Source organism: Erythrolamprus reginae, chromosome 3 (assembly GCF_031021105.1).
Source record: "Erythrolamprus reginae isolate rEryReg1 chromosome 3, rEryReg1.hap1, whole genome shotgun sequence".
Lineage (NCBI taxonomy): Eukaryota > Metazoa > Chordata > Lepidosauria > Squamata > Dipsadidae > Erythrolamprus > Erythrolamprus reginae.
The window spans coordinates 2450354-2478011 of NC_091952.1; the positions used below are offsets into that span (position 1 = coordinate 2450354).

Here is a 27658-nt window from a genome sequence, read left to right on the forward strand (position 1 = left end):
TATTTGCCGATGACTCTAAAGTGTGCAATAGGGTTGATATTCCTGGAGGGGTCTGTAATATGGTAAATGATTTAGCTTTACTAGATAAATGGTCAAAGCAATGGAAACTGCAGTTTAATGTTTCCAAATGTGAAATAATGCACTTGGGGAAAAGGAATCCTCAATCTGAGTATTGCATTGGCAGTTCTGTGTTAGCAAAAACTTCAGAAGAGAAGGATTTATGGGTAGTGATTTCTGACAGTCTCAAAATGGGTGAGCAGTGTGGTCGGGCAGTAGGAAAAGCAAGTAGGATGCTTGGCTGCATAGCTAGAGGTATAACAAGCAGAAAGAGGGAGATTGTGATCCCCTTATATAGAGCGCTGGTGAGACCACATTTGGAGTACTGTGTTCAGTTCTGGAGACCTCACCTACAAAAAGATATTGACCAAATTGAACGGGTCCAAAGACGGGCTACAAGAATGGTGGAAGGTCTTAAGCATAAAACGTATCAGGAAAGACTTCATGAACTCCATCTGTATAGTCTGGAGGACAGAAGGAAAAGGGGGGACATGATCGAAACATTTAAATATGTTAAAGGGTTAAATAAGGTTCAGGAAGGAAGTGTTTTTAATAGGAAAGTGGACACAAGAACAAGGGGACACAATCTGAAGTTAGTTGGGGGAAAGATCAAAAGCAACGTGAGAAAATATTATTTTACTGAAAGAGTAGTAGATCCTTGGAACAAACTTCCAGCAGACGTGGTTGGTAAATCCACAGTAACTGAATTTAAACATGCCTGGGATAAACATATATCCATTGCAAGACAAAATACAGGAAATAGTATAAGAGCAAACTAGATGGACCATGAGGTTTTTTTCTGCCGTCTGTCTTCTATGTTTCTATGTTTCTAAATAAATAAACAAACAATAGGACAGGGATGGTAGGCACAGTGGTGCGTTTATGCACGCCCCTTACAGACCTCTTAGAAAGGGGGAGAGGTCAACTGTAGATAGTCTAAGGTTAAAGGTTTTGGGGCTAGGAGTAGAAACCACAGAATCAGGTAGTGCATTCCAGGCGTTGATTACTCTGTTGCTGAAGTCGTATTTTTTGCAGTCAAGTTTGGAGCGGTTGACATTTAGTTTAAATCGATTTTGTGCTCGTGTGTTGTTGCGGTTGAAGGTGAAGTAGTCGTTAACAGGTAGGACATTTTGGTATATGATTTTATGAACTATAATTAAGTCGGAACGGAGACGACGGAGTTGTAAGTTGTCTAAACCAAGAATTTCAAGTCTGGCGGAGTAAGGTATTTTGTTGTGAGAAGAGGAGTGAAGGACTCTTCTTGTGAAATATTTCTGGACTCTCTCAATTGCGTTGATGTCAGATATGCAATGTGGGTTCCATACAGGCAAGCTGTATTCTACGATTGGTCTGACAAATGTTTTGTAAGCTCTTGTTTGCAGTTCAAAATTACCAGAGAAGAAGCTGCGAAGGATTGGGTTAACAACTCTTAAAACCTTTTTGGCAATGTTGTTGCAGTGGGCTCTAGGACTTAGGTCATTGGATATGAGTATTCCAAGGTTTTTGACAGATTGAGGGTTATCAATAAGTTCGATTCCTCCAAGTTTATATTTAATATTCTGATTCTTTTTACCAATGTGTAAGACAGAGCATTTAGTGGTGGAGATTTGAAGTTGCCAGGTTTTAGACCATTCTGCTACGTGGTCAAGGTCTTTTTGAAGGGCAGCTGCATTGTCGGTGGTATTAAATAGTTTGACATCATCTGCAAAGAGAACGCAATTGCTAGTGATGCAATCGCAAAGATCGTTTATGTATAGTATGAATAGTGTGGGTCCTAAAACACTACCTTGAGGGACACCACTGTTGACAGGAGGAGGAAGAGAAGTGGCACTTCCTATTTTGACCACTTGTTGTCTGTTAGATAGGAATGCTGTTAACCAATTGTGTAGTAGTCCAGAGATGCCATAGGATTTGAGTTTCAGAAGAAGTTTGTCATGGACAATATAGTTAAGAAGTTCACCACCAAAACAGAGGAGGGAAATAATCCTGGAATCAACTCTCAGTTGAATGCAAAGCTAAATCCTGATCTGATGCAACTGGTCACGGAGCAGCTTCTTACTTGGTGCTGATCTTCTGCCCAAAAAACGACCTATCTGAATTACAGTAGTGGGTTCCTATGGGTACGGTCAAGGCCACAGTACGGGTAGCAAAAGTTTGATATTTTCTCTCTCTCTTTTTCCCTTCTGGGCTGTGGGTATATTTTTCCTATCACAGTAAATGAGGCTGAATATGTATAATTTTAGAAGAGCTGTGTGTGTGTACATACACTTTACATAGTGGAACGAAGCAGTGGAAATGATGTGCCGGTTCCTGGAGGCTGTTGGGGTCTGGATGGGTGTCAACAGACTCAAACTCAAACCGGATAAGACGGAGTGGCTGTGGGTTCTGCCTCCCAAGGACAATTCCATCTGTCCGTCCATAACCCTGGGGTGGGAATTATTGTCCCCCTCAGAGAGGGTCTGCAACTTGGGCGTCCTCCTCGATCCACAGCTCACATTAGAGAAACAGCTTTCAGCTGTGGCGAGGGGGCGTTTGCCCAGGTTCGCCTGGTGCACCAGTTGCGGCCCTATCTGGACCGGGACTCACTGCTCACAGTCACTCATGCCCTCATCACCTCGAGGTTCGACTACTGTAACACTCTCTACATGGGGCTACCTTTGAAAAGTGTTCGGAAACTTCAGATCATGCAGAATGCAGCTGTGAGAGCAATCATGGGCTTCCCAAGGTATGTCCATGTTACACAAACACTCCGCAGTCTGCATTTGTTGCCGATCAATTTCCGGTCGCATCGGACCAGAATATCTCTGGGACCACCTTCTGCCACACGAATCCCAGCGACCGGTTAGGTCCCACAGAGTTGGCCTTCTCCGGGTCCTGTCGACTAAGCCATGTTGTTTGGCGGGACCCGGGAGAAGAGCCTTCTCTGTGGTGACCCGACCCTCTGGAACCAGCTCCCCCCAGATATCAGAGTTGCCCTCACTCTCCTTGCCTTTTGCAAGCTCCTTAAAACCCACCTCTGTCATCAGGCATGGGGGAATTGAAATTTCCCTTCCCCCTAGGCTTATAGAATTTATACATGGTATGCTTGTATGTATAAGTGGTTCTTTATATTGAGGTTTTTTAGATTGTTTTAATATTAGATTTGTTTACATTGTCTTTTTATATTGTTGTTAGCCGCCCCGAGTCTTCAGAGAGGGGCGGGATACAAATCTAATAAATACAAATACAATACAATAGTAGATAATCAGGGGTGGGCTACTGCCCAGATGGGGGGAACACAGTGGGGTAGTGAAAATGGAGCTCCATTCCAGAACAACCAATTTGCACTGAAGGATGTTGAAACAAAATAAATAAACCACACCCACAGTGTGGTAGTAAAAATTTTGGTAGCCCATCACTGTTTCTCAGCTCAGCAATTTTAGGACGTGTGGACCTCAACTCGCAGAATTCTCCTGCCAGAATCCTGTTGAGTTCCCTGTGCTGAACTCCACATACCTTAGTTTCCAAACTTGAAAAAATGTTAATATACAGTATTGAAGGGAAACAGCCTTTCCCCAGTGGGCCGACCTCTAGGGAGGCACAGGATGCCATAATTGCCACATCAAAATGAAGCAACGGAGAATATTTTCTCTGTGAGACGGCCTCGATTAAATCAAGATCACTCCTTTTATTGTATTTCACTTTTCCTGAGATGTGGTACCAATCCGCGAATGCCACATACATTAAGCCATCCCCCAACTACCATTCACTCACGCGCTGTATAAGGCAACCTCCTCGTGACTTCCCTATAGATAATTAATGGAAGCTCCATTCATTGCCTTTTCCTGGATTGTGTGTTTACTGGGGATTAGCAAAGGAATGAGGGTAAGGCATATATTTCCTTATATGGAAGTTAGCTATACGTTATCTTCATGCTGTATATCAAGTTAATTATTTTCCACGTGGTCATGGATTCTGCAGCTTGCTTACTCGGCCTGGACTTTGCTGCCTTTCCATAGAGGAAGAATAAGGTTTATACAGCACCCATTAGGCTAAAACATCACCCTTCAGCAATATTCTATCCCAATGTTCAGTGCCTAAGAACCTATGATTACAACACAGTATCAGCCTCTCTTCCTCTGCCTCCCTTTCAGATGTCACCAAAGAGTTTCTTCGGAATTCGCTGATACAGTCTCACCTCCGGCGCATTCAGTTCCCAGCTGTCCCTCCCAAAGGACATCTTGAACACTGGATCAGGGAGTAAGTCAATCAGAGATGTCAAACCCTTATATTTGCAGTCTTCTTATTCATGGGGGTTGAAACCTCCTTGAGGACAGTTATACCTGTTGTGAAACTTCAATTATACAAATTGAAGGGGAGGGGAGGGAGGGAGGGAGAAAGGAAAGGAAGGAAGGAAGGAAGGAAGAAGGAAAGAAAGAAAGATGGAAAGGGAGGGAGGGAAGAAGGGGAAAAGGAAGGGAGGAAGAAAGGAAGAGGTGGAAAGAAGGAAGGAAGAGGGAAAGGAAGGGAGGGAGGGAAGAAGGGAAAAAGAAAGGGAGGAAGAAAAGAAGAGGTGAAAAGAAGGAAGAAAGGGAGGGAGGGAGGAAGGAAGATGGAAAGGAAGGGAGGGAAGGAGGAAAAAAGGAAGGGAGGAAGAAAGGAAGATGGTGGAAAGAAGGAAGGAAGGAAGATGAATAAAAAGAAGGAAGAGGAGTCTTCGGAGAGGGGCGGCATGCAAGTCCAAATAATAAATAAATAAATAAATAAGAAAGGAAGGAAGGAGGAAAGAAAGAAAGAAAGAAATATGGAAAGGAAGGGAGGGAGGGAGGGAAGAAGGGGAAAAGGAAGGGAGGAAGAAAGGAAGATGGTGGAAAGAAGGAAGGAAGGAAGGAAGGAAGATGAATGAAAGGAAGGAAGGAAGGAAGGAAGAAGGAAAGAAAGAAAGATGGAAAGGAAGGGAGGGAGGGAAGAAGGGAAAAAGGAAGGGAGGAAGAAAGGAAGAGGTGGAAAGAAGGAAGAAAGGGAGGGAGGGATGCATGGAGGCATGGATGGATCAATGATGGGTGATGGGTAATGGATGATGATGGATGGACGGACAGATGGATGGATGGACAGATGAATGGAAATCAAAACCTCCTCCTCCAAAGTCTACTATTGAACAAAGACATTTCATGATCCAATCCCACAAATCTCTTGGAGTTGCAAAAGTCCATTTCAGCATCCTCGGAGGACAATAAATCAAGGACAGTAGAAACACTTGCAGAACATGCAGTTACAGCTACCACCTTGACTTTTTGCCAGTCTTCAGGGGATGCTCTTATTCTCGGTAGCCATTGTCAACCCTTTCCTGGCCCAAGGGACCATCTCATTGCAGGACACCTGCTGACCTTCCCAGAGCCAACAGAAGGAGCTGGGACCCAAGAGCTGCCTCTCTTGGCTCCAGCAGACCCATCTCTTGCATCAGCTGGAAGGCGTGTCCTTCCGGCTTTGCCTCAGATAATGCCACCTGGTCCTTGGCTGGCTGGGTAGGGCCTTCTCTGTCCCCTTGACTGCTTCATCTGATTTGCCAGCCCAAGCAGAGAATGCAAGAGGCCCCGACTAGTACGACAGGGATGGAGGGTGACCTTCAGAGCAGAAGATAAACACGGCTTGTAATCTCAGGCACAAAACAACAAAGCCTGCAGCATTTTCGACTTATCAGGAACAGTCCCTTCTTCTGAGTCCACAGAGGCTTGCTTGAATTGGCCCAGATGCCAGCAGCAGCTGTGACATCCCACAAAGAGATCATTCTTCTCTGCATTTGGATTGCCTTAAAGGCGGAAGTGTTGCCTTAAGAGCTGAGGTCAGCTTTCTTCTGCCGGGCTCTGGTGTCCCTTGACCTGCAATTATTGATTAAGAAACTTAATAAGTCTTTATGGATCATGATCATTGCCCTAGAGAAGGAAGAACCCTGGAACAAGTCACAATGAACCCCTTGACCTCCTTGTGGCAATTGCTCTACATGGGGCTACCTTTGAAAAGCGTCCGGAGACTGCAATTGGTCCAGAACACAGGCACGTGAGCTGTTGTGGGTGTGCCCAGATACACCCACATCACACCAACACTCGGTCAGCTGCACTGTCTCCCAATCAGTCTCAGGACACAATTTAAGGTGTCAGTTATCACCTCTAAAGCCCGACATGGACTGAAGGGATGCCCACAACGCTACCAGTGCGATCCTGTGCATGCAAACAAGCCGAATCTTGCATGGTGATGTGTACATGAGCGAGATTTCTGCGATTTTTACCGATACTTTTGCTTCCGCGCATGCATAGAAGCAAAAAAAATTGATAAAGATCGGTGAAATCTCAATCACAAGGGCACATGCGCAAAAGCCGAATCTCATGCGGGGGCATGCATGCTCACCAGGGGCATGCAGATGCGCATCCTGGAATTTACTACCACTCTATAGAGTGGCCCGCACCGGGAGCAGCCCATTACTGCCCACCTGGCTTAGGGCCAGACTATCTATGGGACCGTCGTCTGCCGCATAGCTCCCAATGACCAATTAGAACCCACAGAATGCATATGCGCGCACAGATGCATGAAGCAATATTGCACTTGATCCCGCATTTGCATACTGGAGCTGTGGAGCCATGTGCAATTAGCCGTACCAGCAGGAGACCACCACTGGTAGGTAGGTAGGTAAGTATGTATGTATGTAGGTAGGTAGATAGATGAATGGATGGATGGACAGACAGAGAAATTAAATTTGATAGATGATAGAGAGATAGACAGACGTCTGGATTGATGAATCAATGGACCAATGATAGAGAGAGAGAGAGAGAAGGGTGATGGAAAAAGAGATGACAGATAAATCATAGGTGATAGATATAAATAATAGATACCGTATTTTTCGGAGTATAAGACGCACCTGGAAGGAAAATAGGGGGAAAAATCTGCTTACCGGGTATTCATCTGGCTAGCGTCCTTAGTCTGGTCAGCTTCAGCACATTATTTTATCCCCTGACTTTAAAAAAACCTTATTTGGAGAGAGTAACAATGAAAGAGCTTGCAAGCCAGTAAGAGCTGGGAACACCATTAGCACCTGGAAAGAAACAGTTGGAGCAAGTAGAGCAATGGAAAAAACCCTGCAAAGACTTGGGGCTTGGAAAACATTCTTCGCAAAGAGTAGCAATGAAAGAGCTTGGGAACATTAATAGCACCTGGTTAGGGCTGGAAAGAAACATCTGGAGCAAGTAAACTAATGAAAAAACAACCCTACAAAGAAAGGGTTTGGAATGCATTCTTAGCAGAGAGTAACAATGAAAGAGCTTGCAAGCTGGTAAAAGCTGGGAACATTGTTAGTATCTGGTTAGAGCTGGAAAGAAACATTCGGAGCAAGTAAAGAAATGGAAAAAAAACCTGCAAAGACTTAGGGCTTGGAAAACATTCTTAGCAGAGAGTAACAATGAAAGAGCTCGCAAGCTGGTAAGAGCTGGGAACACCTGGTTAGGGCTGGAAAGAAACTTACTCAGAGCAAGTTAGAAAAAAAAACCTGCAAAGACTTAGAGCTTGGAAAACATTCTTCACAGAGAGAAACAATGAAAGAGCCTGCAAGGAAAGAGCTGGGGAGACCGTTTGCAGCTAGTGAGGGCTGGGGAAAAAAGCTACATTCAGAGTATAAGATGCACCCTAATTATCAGCCTTTTTTAGGGAAGAAATAGGTGCATCCTATACACCCAAAAATATGGTAAATGTGTGTGAGGGAGAGAGGGAGAGGGAGGGGGAGAAAAAGGGAGGGGAGAGAGAATGAATAAAAGTGGGCAGCAAAGACAACCCCAAATACCGGCCCTGAAGATGTAGCCAGGGGCAGTTTCTTAGCCCTGCAGATAATTTCCTCTTTTTTTTTAAACTGAAGGCTTCCTCAATCCAGCTTGTTTCATCAAAGCTGAGGAAAGGGGCAAAGGATGGACACTCCTGTCCCTTCCGTGTCCTGGGCCATCCCTTTGCACGGCCTTGGATTGATGTACTGCCTTCTGCCAAGACACCCAGCGGGCCACTACGATCCGCGGCACCTGGCCCAGGTCCCAGTGGGAAGAAAGGGTGCTTTTGATGGCTTGTGTACTTAAGGTTTCCTTCCTAAGCCAACCCTTCGGTCTTGGCTTCCTTGACGTTGTTAAAGGGCAAAGGAGGAAAACACAATGGAGACAGCTTGGCTCAGCTCCTCTCCCCGCCCCCATCCACCACCCCCCTCCCATCGGAATAGAGGATTATGGCAAGAAATACATTGGGAAAGGTGTGGATGAGATCCAGGTGTGGCAGCCATGGTCTTGCTTGCCAAGGACAACAAAAATGGCAATAAAGAGTGCCCAGCAGATTTTGTTTTAGTGTTCTCACACACACCAGGAGAAAGGGAAGAGGAAAGAGAAGGGAAAAGGGATAGAGAAGATGAAGAAGAGAAAGGAAGAGAAAGAAGGAGGAGGAGAGGAGAAGGAGAAAGGGAGGAGAGAAGGAAGAGGAGGAGAGTGGGGAAAGGCGGAGAGGAGGAGGAGGAGGAAAGGCAGAGGAAGAGAAGGAAAGAGAAGGAGAAGAGGAAGGAGGGGGGAAATTGAAGAAGAGTAGGAGGAAGAAAGGAGAAGGAGAAGAGCAAGCAGAGAAGGAAAAGGAGGAAAAGAAGGCAGGAGAAGAAGGGGAAGAGGGAAAGGAGGAGAAGGAGAAGAGAAAGGAGAGAGGGGAAAAGTGAAGAAGAGAAGAAGAAGGAGAAGTAGGGAGAGGAAAGCAGAGAAGTGGAGGAAGAAGAAAGGTAGAAGAAGAGAAGAAGGAGGAGGAGGAGAAAAGGAGAAGAAGAAGAAGAAGGGCACCATAGGGCCAGATGAGGAACAATGGTTGGAAGTTGACCAAGGAAAGATTCAACATGGAAATAAGGAAGAACTTCCTGGCGGACAGAGCGATCAACCAGTGGAACAGCCTCCCAGCGGAGGTTGTGAACTCCCCAACTTTGGACATTTTCAAGAGGAGATTGGACTGTCATTTAGCTGGGGTACTGTAGGATTTCCTGCTTAAGCATGGGGTTGGACGATGACCTGTAAGGTCCCTTTCAACTCGAATAGATAAATAAATAAGAGCAAGCAGAGAAGGAAAAGGAGGAAAAGAAGACATGAGAAGATGAGGAGGAGGAAAAGGAAGAGAAGGAGGAGGTAAAGGAGAGAGGGGAAAAGTGAAGAAGAGGAGAAGGAGGAGAAAAGGAAGAGAGTGAGAAGAAGAGGAGAAGGAGACAGAAGGAGAGGGGGAGGAGAGAAGAAGAAGAGCAAGCGAAGAAGGAAAGGAAGGAAAAGGAGACAGGAGGAGAAGGGGATTGAGAGAAGGGAAAGGTGAAGAAGAGGAGAAGGAGGAGAAGGAGAGAGGAGAAAGCGAAGAAGTGGAGGAGGAAGAAAGGCAGAGGAAGAGAAGGGGAAGGAGAGGGGGAAATGAAGAAGAGGAATAGGAGGAGAAAAGGAGGATAATGAAAAGAAGAGGAGAGGAGACAGATAAGGGGAGGAGGAGTAGAGAAGAAGAAGAGCAAGTGAAGAAGGAAAAGGAGGAAAGGGAAACAGGAGGAGAAGGAGAGAGGGGAAAGGTGAAGAAGAGGAGAAGGAGGAGATGAGGAAGAGGAGGAGAAGGAGAGAGGGGAAAGTGGAGAAGAGGAGGAGGAAAGGCAGAGAAAGAGAAGGGGAAGGAGAAGGAGAGTGGGGAAAGTGAAGAAGAAGAGTAGGAGGAGGAGAAAAGAAGGAGAAGGAGAATGGGAGGAGAAGGAGAGAGGGGAAAGGCAAAGAGGAGGAGGAAGAATAAATGCATTGATGATGTTACTTAGCCAGGACCTGCCTGCAAGAAAACTCTCAATTAAGAGAGCATGAAGGACACCACAGCTGATTTTTGGCCTTGAGGAAGGCCGTTTTTTGCACTCCGGAAGTTTCAGCAGGCTTCCCTGAAGGCTCCGTAGTGCGAAAAACAGCCCAATGGGCAAATTTGAAGTCTGTTTCTCTGGACTTCCGGTTTGCCCGTTGGGATGATTTTTCCACCGACACAGCCTTCAGGGAGGCCTGTGTGCATGCTCGGGGATAGGACGGTTGGGCGCATACGCAGGGGCAGCGCAGGGTATATGCCTGCGTGGCAGGGAGAGAATGAATGTGGGCACATACATGCACACTAGCAGACACAGACACACACACAAACATGTTTGGCACGTGAACCGAAAAAAGGTTTGCCAATCACTTTCCTACACCATTTCTGACATTTTATTTATTTATTGGATTTCTATGCCACCCTTCTCCGAAGACTCGGGGCGGCTTACAACATATAAAAGCAATAAATAGCAATAAGATTAAATCCAATTAAATTAAAATTACATAACTAAAATCCCTACTTATATTAAAGTCAATCACACCCATTTGTACAGCCACCATAAAATTGTTCGTTGGCCAGGGGCTAAGGTCTAATGGCCCCAAGCCTGGTGACATAAATGAGTCTTAAGACTCTTGCAGAAGGCGAGGAGGGTGGGGGCAGTACGAATCTCTGGTTGGAGCTGATTCCAGAGGGCCGGGCCTCCGCAGAGAAGGCTCTTCCCCTAGGTCCCGCCAAGCGACATTGTCTAGTTGACGAGACCTGGAGAAAGCTGACTCTGTGGGCCCTAACCTGTCATAAGAACATAAGAAGAACCCTGCTGAATCAGGCCAAAGCCCATCGAGTCCAGCATTCTGTGTCACACAGTGGCCCCCCAATTGTCCACGGGGATCTTGAGCAGAAAGAGAAGGCAAGACCGTCCCTTTCCCCTGACCCCCAACAAATGGTACTCAAGGGAACCCTGACTGCCTCAACCAACATAGAGGCGGCACATGGACATCCATTTCAATAACCACCGGTCGCTGGGATTTGTGCGGCAGAAGGCGGTCCCCTAGGTAATCAGGTCCAATGCCATGTAGGGCTTTATAGGTCATAACCAACACTTTGAATTGCATCCGGAAACCAATTGGCAGCCAGTGCAGTCCGTTGAGTGTTGGAGAGACATGGGCATGTCTGGGCAGGCCCATGACTGCTCGCGCGGCTGCATTCTGCACAATTTCCAGTTTCCGAACGCTCTTCAAGGGTAGTCCCATATAGAGAGCATTGCAGCAGTCAAACCTCAAGGTGATAAGGGCATGAGAATAGAATAGAATAGAATAGAATAGAATAGAATAGAATTTTTATTGGCCAAGTGTGATTGGACACACAAGGAATTTGTCTTGGTGCATATGCTCTCAGCATACATAAAATAAAATATACATTTGTCCAGAATCATGGGGTACAACACTTAATGATTGTCATAGGGGTCAAATAAGCAATGAAGAAGCAATATTAATAAAAATCTTAGGATATAAGCAACAAGTTACAGTCATACCGTCAACATGGGAGGAAATGGGTGATAGGAATGATGAGAAAATTAGTAGAATAGAAGTGAAGATTTAGTAGAAAGTCTGACAGTGTTGAGGGAATTATTTGTTTAGCTGAGTGATGTCGTTCAGAAAAAAACTGTTATTGTGTCTAGTTGTCTTGGTGTGCAGGGCTCTGTAGCGACGTTTTGAGGGTAGGAGTTGAAACAATTTGTGTCCAGGATGTGAGGGGTCAGTAAATATTTTCCCCGCCCTCTTTTTGACTCGTGCAGTCTACAGGTCCTCAACGGAAGGCAGGTTGGCAGCCATTGTTTTTTGTGCAGTTCTGATTCTCCTCTGAAGTCTGTGTCGATCCTGTTGGGTTGCAGCACCAAACCAGACTCCCTGTCCAAATAGGGCCACAACTGGTGCACCAGGTGAACCTGGACAAACACCCCCCTCACCACAGCCGACAGATAATGTTCAAGGCAGCCCAGTCCCTTCTGGAAAGCTTTTAGTGGTGAAGCTCCCACAAGGACCTTCTACAAGGGACCACCAATCCACCCCACATTTCATCACGTCCATTGTAAACTGCCCAGACCATTCTGGACCTTCTCCTTTCTCACGGCATTCCATCTTTCCTTCCACAGGTTGCACGTGGTGAGGGTGTTTGTGCCCGACTTCCAGATGGAGCTGGGGAATGAAGTTGGTTTCCAGATTGTCAGAGCCAGGCTACACTTAAGTGCAAAATTGTGAGTCCTTTTTCAGCTCTCTGTTCCTCTGCCATCCCTGGCCTTCCTCCCAGGTCCATTCCTCCAAACGGAATCCAGTTCTCCTAAAAGAAAAAAAGCCCCACCTGTTGTGAGTGATTTATTTATTTATTAGATTTGTATGCCGCCACTCTCCGTAGACTCGGGGCGGCTTTATCAACCTCAGGAAATGTCCGATTCTGGAAATGAAGAACCAGGGACTGTAGTTTATCCTGATTTACAGAGTTTAACAGGTGACAGAGGAGACGAGAGCGACAGAGCCAGTGATTTAGGCTAGCCCCAGGGGTCTGAAGTTTCCATGGACAGTAGTTCCTTGTCATATAGTGATGATCTATCAAACAGTCAGTGGTTAAACCCAGAATATAGAAGATTAGCAAAGGTTTTGAATTCGGTAGTTATTAGATCTATGTATTAGAAACGTCCCTTCCCTCAGAAACCAGAAAAGAAAGCTTTGTATGTGAAAAAAATTGGCCATAAATCATGGCGTGTTTTGTTTAGCTCCTTAATTATTATTATTATTAATAATAATAATAATCATCATCATCATCATTTCTGCAGCCGGGATCAGAACAGCACCCAGATTCACTTCTATGGAGGTTGGCACTGGGCAGTGAAGGCAAACTGCCCTCCCCCAGTGGGCCGACCTCTAGGAAGGCACAGGATGCCATAATTGCCACATCAAAATGAAGCAACAGAGAATATTTTCTCTGTAAGATGGCCTTGATTGAATCAAGATCGCTCCTTTTATTGTATTTCACTTTTCCTGACATGTGGTACAGAATAATCAATTAGCAAACGCCACATACATTGAGCCATCCCCCAACTACCATTCAGTCATGCGCTGTATGAGGCAACCTCCTTGTGACATATATTTCCTTATATGGAAGTTAGCTATACCTTATCTTCATGCTGTATATCAAGTTAATTATTTTCCACGTGGTCATGGATTCTGCAGCTTGCTTACTCAGCCTGGACTTTGCTGCCTTTCCGTAGAGGAAGAATAAGGTTTATACAGCACCCATTAGGCTAAAACATCACCCTTCAGCAATATTCTATCCCAATGTTCAGTGCCTAAGAACCTATGATTACAACAGGGCAGTTTTGTTGTTGTTGTTTTGGGGCTTTCTTGAAGGATTCTTTTGTTGTTTAGCTTCTTCGGCAAGCACTTTGAACGGATCGATATCTTCGTCGATGTGAACATCAGAGTGGAGGCCAGATTTTTCAACTATGTGCTGGACTCCGTCGACCTTTCTTTTGGCCACTGCCATAGCAGCTTCAAAATTGTGAGGATTACCAGCTCTTCCCAGTAAGTCCTGACATAATTTTGAATCACCCGCAATAATCTAACGCTTCATTGGTGGAGCCAGCTTGTCCTACTGGTTACGGTACTAGTTTAGAAAGCAGGAGACTGGGAGTTCTAGTCATGCCTTAGGCATGAAAGCCAGCTGGGTGACCTTGGGCCAATGACCCAGAGATGGGGAATTTTAGACCCACTTTAGGCATCTGTTCTGTCGGGCTCTCTGGTAGACTCCTCCCAAAATTTCACAGGTACAAATTTCAGACACACACAAGTTTGAAAATTCAAAACAATGTTCTTTATAATGAAAATTCACTTAAACCAAGCCCTCTTTTTGTATAGCAAAGAGCCCTGTTCTCCAAACAAACTGGTAATTTGTACAAGTCCCTTATCAGTTCTGTGATACTTAGCTTGAAGTTGTGAGGCAATTCACAGTCCTTCTTCTTTCACAAAGTGAAACACACTTTGCTCTGGTTTAGTTTCAAAGCGGGGAAAAATCAGCACACAAAAAGTCAAAGTCAGCAAGGCAGTCACGAAACATAACGATCAGATAATCCTCCACAATGGCCAAACCCACAGGCTGCTCTTTATAGCAGCCTCACTAATGACCACAGCCCCACCCAACCACAGGTGCCCTCATTTTCTTTGATAACAATCTCTCAGTTGTTGTTGCCTATGCATCACTCTCCGCATGCGTGGCTGTATCATTAACTCTTGTTCTGAATCCAAGGAGGAGCTAGATAATTGATCTCCTTCTGAGCTGTCTGCCACACTCTCCTCCTCCCTGTCACTCATGTCTTCTTGGTCAGAGGAGCCTTCATCAGCAGATTCCACCGGGGGCAAAACAGGCCTGCAGCATGTGGATGTCTCCCCCACATCCATAGTCCTTGGGGCAGGAGCTGGGCCAGAGCTAACCACAACAGGCATCCTCCTATTCCTTTTCCTATTCCTCTCCCCAAATCCCACTCCCTTCTAGCACTGATGATGTTCCATATTTGGGTCTTGCAACATCTGCAAGAGAACAACCAAGCCAATGATGGGATTCAATTTGTTTTTACTACTGGTTCTGTGGGTGTGGCTTGGTGGGTGTGGCAGGAGAAGGATACTGTAAAATCCCCATTTCTACCTGATCAGCTGGGACATGGGAGGCAGAGACTAGGTGGGGGTGGGGCCAGTCAAAGGTGGTATTTACCAGTTCTCTGAACTACTCAAAATTTCTGCTACCAGTTCATCAGAGCTGGTCAGAACCTGCTGAAACCCACCTCTGCTCCAAGCCCAGAGAGCTCCCACAAACCCCTTACCAAAACCAGTAACTTTCAAAATCTAGAGATGTTTCTTGTTTAATTAAGCTGTCCATATCTGCCAATTTCACCTACTTAAAAGCTATGCTTTGTCGGTTGCAGCCTACATATCCAACAGGCTTAAGTTTAAGATGTTTAATTTTATTTATTTATTTATTAATAAATAAAAAGACTCGGGGCGGCTCACGACATATCAAAAGAACACAGCAAAAACATCTAATAATCCAATTAATATGATTAAAAAAACTTATTTCTGACAGTCTCAAAATGGGTGAACAGTGCAGTCAGGCGGTAGGGAAAGCAAGTAGGATGCTTGGCTACATAGCTAGAGGTCTAACAAGCAGGAAGAGGGAGATTATGATCCGCTATATAGAGTGCTGGTGAGACCACATTTGGAATAATACTGTGTCCAGTTCTGGAGACCTCACCTACAAAAAGATATTGACAAAATTGAACGGGTATCCTTTTATTTATATCGCCGATATCCTTTTATTTATTTATTCAATATTAAGGAATATACCAGAAACATAACAACTAGAATTTTAAACACAACACCTAGATAAGGAAATACTAGACTAATAGATTAAGCAAATTTTAAGAAACAGGATACCGTGGAGAGTACAAGCGGAATAATGAAATATAAATATAACTGCAGGTTGGCGGGGGGGGGGGAGGGAAAAGGGGTGTCCTACGTTTATTGTTAGTGTTAAATGTGGTTTGTTCGACCTTAATGAAAATAACAATTAGACGCATATGATAAGAACACCCTGTCCTGTTCATACTGTTTTGTATTGTTTTTGTGTATAGTTTTGTACATATTCAATAAATATTATTTTTTTTAAAAAAAATTGAACGGGTCCAAAGACGGGCTACAAGAATGGTGGAAGGTCTTAAGCATAAAACGTATCAGGAAAGACTTCATGAACTCAATCTGTATAGTCTGGAGGACAGAAGGGAAAGGGGGGACATTGATCGAAACATTTAAATATCTTAAAGGGTTAAATAAGGTCCAGGAGGGAAGTGTTTTTAATAGGAAAGTGAACACAAGAACAAGGGGACACAATCTGAGGTTAGTTGGGGGAAAGATCAAAAGCAACATGAGAAAATATTATTTTACTGAAAGAGTAGTAGATCCTTGGAACAAACTTCCAGCAGACGTGGTTGGTCAGTCCACAGTCACTGAATTTAAACCTGCCTGGGATAACCATAGATCCATCCTAAGATAAAATACAGAAAATAGTATAAGGGCAGACTAGATGGACCATGAGGTCTTTTTCTGCCATCAGACTTCTATGTTTCTATGTTTCTATTGTCCTAGAGTTTTCTGGGAGGTCAGGGAGGAAAGAGGGCCAAGCCAGGTGGAGGGTCTGGGGATTTGAACTTCTACTTACAAGCAAGCCAGCTTTACTTCCTTCCAATCTTTGCTTGTTTCTCCAGCCTGCAAGCAGCTAAAGCGAAGCCCATTGTAAACAGCATCCTCGCAGCGTCCCTGCCCAACTTGGTAAGTATTGTTTAATTGTTGAACAAGATTTAAGTAGCTGGCAAATCGTAGCTGGGGACAGCAGCAGAGATGGCGCTGGGGAAACCTGGCGAGGAAGCGGCTGAGGTGGTCCTCTTTTCTTCCATGAAATATGTGCACTGAAATTCGATGGAAAAGTTCACACGAGATGTTTGAACAAGAGAACAGAAATGTTTATTCTCTCTGGGTAATACCAAAAATAAATGGTATTATACACCCGCACACTTGCACACTTCCAGGGGAAAGAGAAAGGTAATTGTTGGCATGGTTGCCAAAAGAAAGGAATTTTCATGCATATGTTCTGGGAGTGTGTAGAAATTCAGAAATTTTGGAAGGAAGTGCAGAACGAAATAAATAAAATGTTAAATATTAATTGGACAATTACAAAAGAAATAGCGATATTAATTAAACAAGGAGAACTAAGAGATTTTAAAGAAATAAAAACCGCAGCATTGGAAAGTGCTCAAGCGGTAGTGGTATTGGGTTGGAAAGAGTCTATAAAATAGACACTACAGAACTGGTACTGGTACATGGTGGATCACATACACTTTGAAATCATGGAAATAAGATTAAACAATTTTGATGAAAATAAACTGGAGAAGCTGATGGCACGATGGAATAAGGGGAAAGGTTATATGCTGAGTAGAATCTGTGATGCAAATGTGAAAAATAAACTCCAATCACTCTTTCAATAATAACAAATGCAAAGTAGAGCCAAGGAAATATATATATATAAACTAGTAAATATTTGAACCCCCCGCAATTGGTGGTGATGGTTATTGTCGGTCGGGTGATGGGCACATGCACTGTGCACTGTTTTATGTTTGTTTTATGTAATCATATTTACAAAATCAATAAAAATATATTTAAAAAAAAAACACCAAATATAATTTGCAATGTGTGGTACTCTTTGCAAGAAGAGACACCAGACAGAAGCTAAAGAGGGGGTTAATATACCCATTACAAGACCTCCCAACCAGCCAACACCTCCCCGGTGTTCATCTTCCTTCACCGCCACCGGCGCCCGGCTCCTCCCCCTCTTCTCAGCAGATGTAGAGGAGGCGGTGGCACTTCGCAGTGCTCGGCACGAACACCGAACCGGAGCACGGATTTTTTAAAAAATTCAGCTTCGGTATGACGAACGCCGCAAAATTCGGTACGGACCCGAATTGTGCAGGTTCGGTCCACCCAACACTAATCATTGCTAAACCCTAGTGGTTTCTTCTTCCTTTTACCTTTGGTTATTTTCCTTACATACAGTCCAGTGGCTTTTTTAATACAGTCCACTGGGCGCTTGCCCCTGCCGTTTTATTCCTGCCCTTTAATTCACTATTTAAATATTCCCCCATTTTATTGAAATTTGTTTTTCTGAAATTCAATACTTTGGTTGTATTATAAGATTGCTCACAATCAGTTTTTACATCAAACCACAAACATAGGTGGTCACTGCAACCTAGGTTTTCTGCCACCTTAACCTCTGAAACCCAATTCCCATTCGTAAAAACTAAATCTAGAATATTCTCCCCTCTAGTTCGTGTCTTAACCAGCTGTGCCAGAGCTGCTCCTGTAAAGGCCTCTACTATATTCTTACTTTTGCATGTAAGGGCACTGGGGATATTCCAGACAACATCAGGCATGTTGAAATCACCCATAATCACAATATCTCCCTTTACTGCCATTTGGGTAATTTCATCCACCATCTGACTTCACCATGTGACTTCAGTAACCGAGTTGTCGAAGCGTGGAATTCATTACCGGACTCGATAGTGTCATCCCCAAACCCCCAACACTTTACCCTTAGATTATCTACGGTTGACCTATCCAGATTCCTAAGAGGTCAGTAAGGGGCAAGTACAAGTGCACTAGAGTGCCTTCCATCCCCTGTACTATTGCTCTCCTATATCTCCTATACCTTTCTTCTATTCCTATATCTCTTCTTCTATTCTTTCATTGATATGTTCTATTCCTATAACTTCTTTTCTATTCTTTCTTAGATATATTTTACTATGAGTATCTCCTCTATAACTTTCATCATGTATTTTACTATGTGTGTATGTATGTATGTATGTATGTATGTATGTATGTATGTATGTATGTATGCATGCATGTATATATATATGTTTTTGTAGATTTTCACGGGTACAGGTATGACGGTCTTGGTATATTCGGGTTTCTTCCCGTGTAGGATTTGGAAATTTCTGGCGACGTTTCGACGAGGTCTCACTTATCATCTTCAGGCTGGTGTTTCTGTCCTTGTTCTAAGGCGAACACTGATATATATATATCACCTGTTTTTTTGCTGAATTTGAAAATTAAGGGAGACTAAGATAGATCTATTTCGGCCTTATTTTGGCCCCATCAGCTAGCCATACCCACTGGGACTTGAACCTGCAACCTTTGCCTGGTAAGGCAGAGAATTATCCTCTAGGCTACAGTATCCAATCCCTTCAGCTCTGCACCAGGGAAGGGTTACATATTTTTGTGTCGAATCACCCTGATGTATTGAAGGAACATCATATATATATCCACTAAAACTATCATTGTGTATTGGACTGACTGACTGACTGACTGACTGACTGACTGACTGAATGAATGAATGAATGAATGAATGAATGAATGAATGAATAAATAAATAAATAAATAAATAATCTTGTTGTCATAATCCTCAGATTGCCCTGGAGGCCTATAGATCACCCCAATTCTAACGACAGAACCTTCTTTAGTTTGCATGCAAACCCAGAGAGTCTCCAGTTCTTTATATAACAATTTGATCTAATTTAAGAGATGCCCAGCCTGGTGTCTCTGTTCAACTTGGACTGCATTTTCTGCATTTGTCGCATTAATCCTTCCCGCTTCCTTTCAGCTTTGTGAAACGCTGCAGCGGCTCATGAAATTCATGATCTTCGATTATCTCTATACAACGGATGGTGAGTTCTTGACAATGGAAGGAGAATGTTTGTGGCTCGGGGTTGTGGGGTCCTTGGAAATAGCTGAGCTTGGTTGTTTTCATGCAGACATTTCATGATCCTACAAGGTAATATTATTAGTGCCAGAAGGGAGAAGAATTTGCAGAGGGGAGAAGGAAGAAGACGAAGAGGAGAAGGAGGAAGGAAGGGACAGCAGCAGGAGGAGAAGGAGGAAGGAAGGAAGGAAGGAAAAGAAGGAGGAGATAGGAGGGAGGAGGAAGGGGGGGGAGGACTGTGAGGTCCTTGTTGATCTCTGAACTTGCTTATGTTCATGCAGACAATTCATGACCAAGCTAGGTAATATCATCAGTGGTAGAAGGAAAGGAGGAGAATTTCCAGGGGGGGAGAAAGAGAAGGAGAAGGAGGGAGAAGAAAGGAGGAGATGGGAGGAGAAGGAAAAGGAGGAGGAGGAGGAGGAAGGAAAAGAAGAAGGAGATAGGAGGAGGTGGTGGAGAGGAGGAGAAGGAGAAAGAGGAGGAGGAGGAGGAAGGGAAAGAAGAAGGAGATAGGAGGAGGAGGAAGGAAGGAAGATGGAGACAGAAGGAGAAGAAGAAGGAGGACTGTGAGGTTCTTGTTGGTCTGAGTTTGGTTATGTTCGTGCAAACATGACCCAACTATGTAACATCACCAGAAGACCTCCAAGGTCCCTTCCTTTTTTTATTTTTTTTTAATTGAAATATATACTGTACATTAAAAACACAACATATAAATACTTAAAGACACACAATTATACACATTATTAAAAAAAGATATTCAATTAAATTATTCTCATCCATTAAACACATTATCTCCATAATCATTTTTACAGCTATTACAGACAGCGATAGTTTTAGTTCTGGTTATTTAATTTAAATCGATCAAAATTGCAATAGCTCAGGTATAGAAATCAAATTATTATTATTATTATTATTATTATTATTATTATTATTATTATCAATCTTTAAAAGATCATTATTTGCATAACTTTATCCTTCTTATTTTTATATCTAATTCATAATTATATACTAATTTTGTTCTTTCCTTGTTTCTAAACATTCATAAAAATGTATCCCATGTTTTATAATATTCTGAATTTTTCAAGGTCCCTTCCAACTTTGTTATTCTGCTGTTATTCCGTATTTATTTGTTTGTTTGCTTGTTTATTATATTTGTCAAACAAGTATAGAATTATAATTTGTATTAACATAACAAAGTATAAAGAAGTGACAAAAAGGGTAATAGGACCAAGACGGTAGACACAATGGTGCACTTATGCATGCCCCTTACAGACCTCTTAGAAAAGGGGAGAGGTCAATGGTAGAAGGTTGAAGATCTTGGGGTTTGGGGAAGAAACAACAGAGTCAGGTAGTGAGTTCCAGGCATTGATCACCCTGTTGCTGAAGTCGTATTTTCTGCAGTCAAGTTTGGAGCGATTTACATTTAGTTTGTATCTATTACGTGCTCTTGTGTTGATGTTGTTGTTGAAGGTGAAGTAGTCACTAACAGGAAGGACATTATGATGTATGATCTTAGGAACAACAGTTAAATCAGTTCGGAGGCAACGTAGTTGTAGATTGTCTAGCCGTAGTATTTCAAGTCTGGAGTAGTAAGGTAGTTTGTTCCGAGAGGAGGAGTGAAGGACTCTTCTTGTGAAGTATTTCTGGACTCTTTCAATTGTGTCAATGTCAGTTATGCAATGTGGGTTCCATACAGGTGAGCTGTATTCGAGTATTGGTCTGATGAATGTTTTGTAAGCTCTGGTTAGTAGTTCAATGTTTCTGGAGAAGAAGCTATATAAGATTAGGTTTGTAATTCTTAGTGCTTTTTTAGCAATGTTATTACAGTGAGCTCTGGCACTTAGGTCATTGGGTATGAGTACTACAAGGTCTTTGACAGAGTGAGGGTTAGCTATGAGTTCGTTACTTCCAAGTATGTATTTAGTATTCTGATTCTTTTTACCAATATGTAAGACAAAGCATTTGTTGTTTGAGATTTGAAGTTGCCAGTTGTTAGACCATTCAGCTAAATGATCAAGGTCCCTTTATATAGAGCGCTGGTGAGACCACATTTGGAATAATACTGTGTCCAGTTCTGGAGACCTCACCTACAAAAAGATATTGACAAAATTGAACGGGTCCAAAGACGGGCTACAAGAATGGTGGAAGGTCTTCAGCGTAAAACTTATCAGGAAAGACTTCATGAACTCCATGTGTCTAGTATGGAGGACAGAAGGGAAAGGGGGGACATGATCGAAACATTTAAATATGTTAAAAGGTTAAATAAGGTTTAGGAGGGAAGTGTTTTTAATAGGAAAGTGAACACAAGAACAAGGGGACACAATCTGAAGTTAGTTGGGGGAAAGATCAGAAGCAACATGAGAAAATATTATTTTACTGAAAGAGTAGTAGATCCTTGGAACAAACTTCCAGCAGATGTGGTTGGTAAATCCACAATCACTGAATTTAACCACGCCTGGGATAAACATAGATCCATCCTAAGATAAAATACAGGAAATAGTATAAGGGCGGACTAGATGGACCACGAGGTCATTTTTTTTTCTGCCGTCAATCTTCTATGTTTCTATGTTTCTAAGGTCTCTTTAAAGGGTAGCAGCATTGTCAGTGGTATTAAATAGTTTAACATCATCAGCAAAGAGAACACAGTTGCTTATCATGTGGTAACAAAGATCGTTTATGTAGAGTATGAAGAGAGTTGGTCCTAAGACACTGCTTTGAGGAACTCCACTGTTGACAGGAGCAGTTTTTCTGCATTGGGGATTGGCAAATGCCCAGAACTTAATCAAAGGACCTAGCTGGCTGTAGGCCAATTGCTAATTCACACAAAGAGAGAGAGACAAACACACACACACACACACACACACACACACACACACACACACTTTAAAAAGTTTTGCATATTATGTAATGTGCTTTGTTATGCCTATCCCTACTGGTTTCCCATGCACAATGCTTTGCAAAGGATTTTCTGATTATTTGTCACATGTATGTATCCCGCAATTGAGTCTCCCACATCTGGATTCTTTTTTAAAAAAAATTCTTTACTGAAGAAAGAACAACACCACAATTTATTTATTTGTTTGTTTATTTATTCATTTGTCCAATACACAAATACATAGGAAGAAAAATAGACATGTAGTAATATATATAAGGGTAAAGTGAACTTAGAGGAGAGGATATATGAAAGAAAGAAAATATATATGATAAGTGAGAGAAAGGAAAGACAATTGGACAGGGGACGAAAGGCACACCAGTGCACTTATGTACGCCCCTTACTGGCCTCTTAGGAACCTGGAGAGGTCCAATGTACAATATGTAGATGTGTCTACATGTTCAAATCACAAAAGAGAAATTTGAGCATGAGGAATATAAAAACAAGTACAAATATATACACTGCTCAAAAATAATAATAATAATAAAGGGAACACTCAAAGAACACATCCTAGATCTTAATGAATGAAATATCCTCTTTTTTTAAAAAAAAAATCTTTATTGGTTATTTACATTGATAAAAGCAAGACAACATAAAAAGAAAACATACATATATACAAAGAAGACAAAATAAAGCATTATGCTTTATACATTAAGTAACTTTGGTATCCGAACTTAGAATGGATACCTGCTATGTAGCAGGATATTTTTTTATTTGCAGCTTATTCATTTGCAACCCTTTCAATTCCTACTTACTAATACATGTTAGTCTCCTTAAATTATCTACATAGAGAGATAGATATTTATAATTTAAGGAGACTAGCGTAGAGAAATAGATGAATGAAATATTCTCATTGAATACTTTGTTCTGTGCAAAGTTGAATGCGCATAACAGCAGGTGAAATTGATTGTCCATCAGTGTTGCTTCCTAAGGGGACCGTTTGATTTCACAGACGTTTGATTTACTTTGAGTTATATTGTGTTGTTGAAGTGTTCCCTTTATTTTTTTTGAGCAGTATAGTTTTTTGCATTGAACCTCTATCATAATAAGTAATTAATGTCTTAATTGAATAGAAAGGAGAGAACAGTACAAGACATTAATAAAAGGGGGGAAAAGAAAAAAGTGAAGAAGAGTTAAAGAAGAGAAGAGGAAAGAGAAGAAGAAGAAAGGAGGAAGAAAAAAGAAGGAAACTGTACATATATAAAACAGACACAAATCAACCCCTTTGTTGACTATCATCTCTCAGCCTTTATAGACTTGTTAGTTTATTTATTTATTTATTTATTTATTTATTTATTTATTCATTCATTCATTCATTCATTCATTCATTCATTTGTCCAATACACAATACATATGGAAAAGAATAGACATGAAGTAATATATATAAAGATAATATGTAAAAATAGAGGAGAAGATATATGAAAGGAAGAAAATATATATATGACAGGGGATGAAAGGCATGCTAGTGCACTTATGTACGCCCCTTACTGACCTCTTAGGAACCTGGAGAGGTCAATTGTGGAGAGTCTATTTATTTATTTATGCCAGGGTGGCGCAGCAGGTGGAATGCAGTACTGCAGGCCACAGAAAGCTGACTGTAGATCTGTAGGTCAGCGGTTCAAATCTCACCACCGGCTCAAGGTTGACTCAGCCTTCCATTCTTCCGAAGTGGGTCAAATGAGGACCCGGATTGTGGGGGCAATAGGCTGGCTCTGTGAAAAAGTGCTATTGCTAACATGTTGTAAGCCGCCCTGCGTCTAAGGCAGCGTTTCCCAACCGGTGTGCCGCGGCACAGTGGTGTGCCGCGAGACACTGTCAGGTGTGCCGCGGCGAGAGGCGGCGGAGGAGAGTGGGCGGATCGGGCAGGCAATGGGGCAGGGCGGAGAAGCCAGGGGCGCGTTTGGCCGGAGGCACCGTGGGGAGGCAGGGGCAGCCGCGGCTCCCTTTACTCCTACTGCCGCACCACCCTGCCCCTGCTCCCCACGGTGCCTCCGGCCAAACGCGCCCCTGGCTTCTCCGTCCTGCCCCATTGCCCTCCCGATCCGCCCACTCTTCTCCGCCACCGCCTCCTGCCTTGGGGCGAGGAATCCGAGAGTCCGGGACTGTGTGGCTTTGCGCCATGAAGAGAAAACGGCCGACTTTTCCCTGCTGCCGTTTTCTCTTCATGGCGCAAAGCCAGGGCCGCCGATAGACGGGTACTACAGGGAGCGCGCTACCGGGCCCTGGGCAAATTGGGGCCCACAGTCAGCGGCTCCTTGCACTGAGCTCCCGCTCGCAGCTGTCCCCTGGCTCCTGCTCGATGCCACGGTTTTCGGCGCTGTCCTGCTGGGCCCCAAAGACGGAAGGCAGGAAGGAGGAGAGCTCCATTCTTCTCGCCTTTTTCCCACCTTCCTTCTTTGGGGCACAGCAGGACAGCGCCGAAAACCGCGGCATCGAGCAGAAGCCGGGGGACAGCTGCGAGCGGGAGCCCCAGGAGGGAAGTACCGGCAGCGCCCCGCCCAGCTGAAGCTTCACTGGCGTCGGCGGCAAATGTCCTTTGCGGCCCGGTGGGAGGGGGGGCTGCAGCGGCCGCAGGCAGTCGCACGGAGATGGCGGCGGCGAGAGGGAGCTCCAGGGGGCGGCGAGAGGGAGCGCTCTCTCTCTCTCTCAGCTGACTGCAAGCGGGAGCCCTGACGTGGCGGTCAATTGAGAGAGAGAGAGAGAGAAAGAAAGAGAGACATATAAGAGAGGCAGAGAGAGAGATAAAGAGAGACATAGCAAGAAAGAGAGGCAGAGAAAGAGAGAGAGAAAGAGAGACATAGCAAGAGAGGCAGAGAGAGAGAAAAAGAGAGACATAGCAAGAGAGGCAGAGAGAGAGAAAAAGAAAGAGAGACATAGCAAGAGAAAAAGAGAGACTTAGCAAGAGAGGCAGAGAGAGAAAGAGAGACATAGCAAGAGAGAGAGAGAGAAAGAGGGACATAGCAAGAGAGGCAGAGAAAGAGAGACAGCAAGAGAGGCAGAGAAAGAGAGACATAGCAAGAGAGGCAGAGAGAGAGAAAAAGAAAGAGAGACATAGCAAGAGAAAAAGAGAGACTTAGCAAGAGAGGCAGAGAGAGAGAGAAAGAAAGAGAGACATATAAGAGAGGCAGAGAGAGAGAGAAAGAGAGACATAGCAAGAGAGGCAGAGAAAGAGAGACAGAGCAAGAAAGAAAGACAGCAAGAGAGGCAGAGAAAGAGAGAGAAAGAGACATAGCAAGAGAGGCAGAGAGAGAGAAAAAGAAAGAGAGACATAGCAAGAGAAAAAGAGAGACTTAGCAAGAGAGGCAGAGAGAGAGAGAAAGAGAAAGAAAGAGAGACATATAAGAGAGGCAGAGTTAAAAAATTTATATGGCAAGGGAAAAAAGCAAGGATAAAAATGAATTGCTTAGAAGATATTAAAGAAAGAGGAGGATTTGGCCTTCCAAATTGGAAACTATACTATCAGGCCGCCGCATTAACATGGCTCAGAGATTGGATAATCTTAGATAACAAAAGAACACTTAACCTAGAAGGACACGATTTAATGCTTGGATGGCATGCATTTTTATGGTATGATAAGGACAAAAACCATTCATATTTTAAAAGGCATACATTAAGGAAATACTTATTAGAAGTATGGAAAGACATAAAGAAAAATCATTTTTTAAGTATCCCAGAATGGCTAGCTCCTTTAGAAGCAATAACACATCCAAAGTCTATAAAGGACAAGAAAATAACTCATAGATATAAAGAATTATTAAATGATCAGATGAAGCTTAAATCTAGAATTGAATTACAAGAAGAAGGGATAATAATAGACTGGTGGCACTACGCCCAGATCCGATCTAGATATCAGAAGGATAAAACTCTTTACATTTTTAATAAAAGCAAGAATCCTTTAACTACTTTAATAACCACTAATTCAACAAAAACGATAGGGAAAATATATAAATTACTTATCGCTCATAAAAATATAGAGTTGACTTTAAAAGATACTATGATAAGATGGTGTAGAAATATTGGTAAGGAAATAGATATAGATACATGGGAGAAAGTGTGGATTAATAATTGGAAAATGACTAAATCAGTTTCATTAAAAGAAAATCAAATTAAAATGTTTTATAGATGGCATCTCCCACCAAATAGGATAGCAAAAATGTTTCCCAAAACATCCCCAATATGCTGGAAATGTAAGAAGGATATAGGAACTTATTATCATCAATGGTGGACATGTGGTAAAGCAAAAACATATTGGAAGATGATTGAAAAAATATTAAAAGAAATAATAAAGCAAGATATAGATAATACCCCGGAATTTTACTTACTAGGTGTTACAAATCAGACCTATAAGAAAGAAATTCTTAATTTAATTATACACATATTAACCGCGGCTAGAATAATATATGCGCAAAATTGGAAAGGGGAGGAAATCCCCAAGGAAGTAGAGGTTATAGCCAAAATATTAGATTGCGCTGAAATGGATATGATGACAAGAAGATTAAACGATCAAGAGGATACTAAATTTTATGAAACATGGAACAATGTTTATAAATGGATAGATAAGAAAAAATAAGACATATAGATTGATTTTTAGTTGGGTTTTTTTGTGTTTGTTTTTACCTAGGTGATAACAATATTAATACTAGTTCAAAAGTACTTTTTGATGATTATGATATAGTAGTGTATGTACAAGTATAAGCAACATATTAAGATCTTTGATGTATAATAGCTGAAATTAGCTTAATTGTTTGGATTGATGGTTTGACATTATTTTATTATAGTAATTAGGATTATACTAAAGGTATTTTTTGGTAATTATGTTATACTACATCTACATCGAAATTATGTATTCTTTTTCTACATTTGAATGTATACTTTCATAAGAAGCGGGGGAAATACACCCCCACTTTATGTTTATTGTTTGTATGTATTTGTTTGTTTTTATGAAAATTAATAAAAAAAATTAAAAAAAATAAAAAAAAAGAGAGAGAGAGAAAGAGAGACATAGCAGGAGAGGCAGAGAAAGAGAGACAGAGCAAGAAAGAGAGACAGCAAGAGAGGCAGAGAAAGAGAGAGAAGGAAAGAGAGATAGCAAGAGAGGCAAAGAGAAAGAAAGAGACATATAGCAAGACAGTGAAAGAGAGAGAGAAAAAAGCAAGAAAGAGATAGCAAGAGAGACAGAGAGAGAGAGCAAGGGAGAGAGAAAGACGGAGGAAGGGAAGGAGGGAGAGAGAAAGAGAGCAAAAAAGAGAGGAAGAAAGAAAGACGGATGGAGAGAGAGAAAGAAGGGAAGGAAGGAAAACAGAGAAAGAGGGAGAAATAGAGCGAAAGGGAGGAAGAGAGAGGGTTTTTTTGTCCAAACTTTTCTTTAGCCCGCCCCCCCGCCCCCTTTCAATGTTCCCCAGGATTTTGAAAATATGAATAATGTGCCGCGGCTCAAAAAAGGTTGGGAAACACTGGTCTAAGGAGAAGGGCGGC

The 27658-nt window shown here is 42.7% G+C and overlaps 1 protein-coding gene across 1 annotated transcript in view; it reads left to right on the plus strand.

Moving 5' to 3' along the window:
- LOC139163467 (BPI fold-containing family B member 3-like) overlaps window positions 1–27658 on the plus strand; it is a 58259-nt gene that overhangs the window by 16405 nt on the left and 14196 nt on the right. Inside the window, exons 3-7 of the mRNA XM_070744265.1 lie at window positions 4191–4296; window positions 12053–12154; window positions 13323–13478; window positions 16208–16271; window positions 19153–19216. Of these exons, the coding sequence (XP_070600366.1) occupies window positions 4191–4296; window positions 12053–12154; window positions 13323–13478; window positions 16208–16271; window positions 19153–19216 (492 nt within the window). The remainder of the gene's footprint in view (window positions 1–4190; window positions 4297–12052; window positions 12155–13322; window positions 13479–16207; window positions 16272–19152; window positions 19217–27658) is intronic.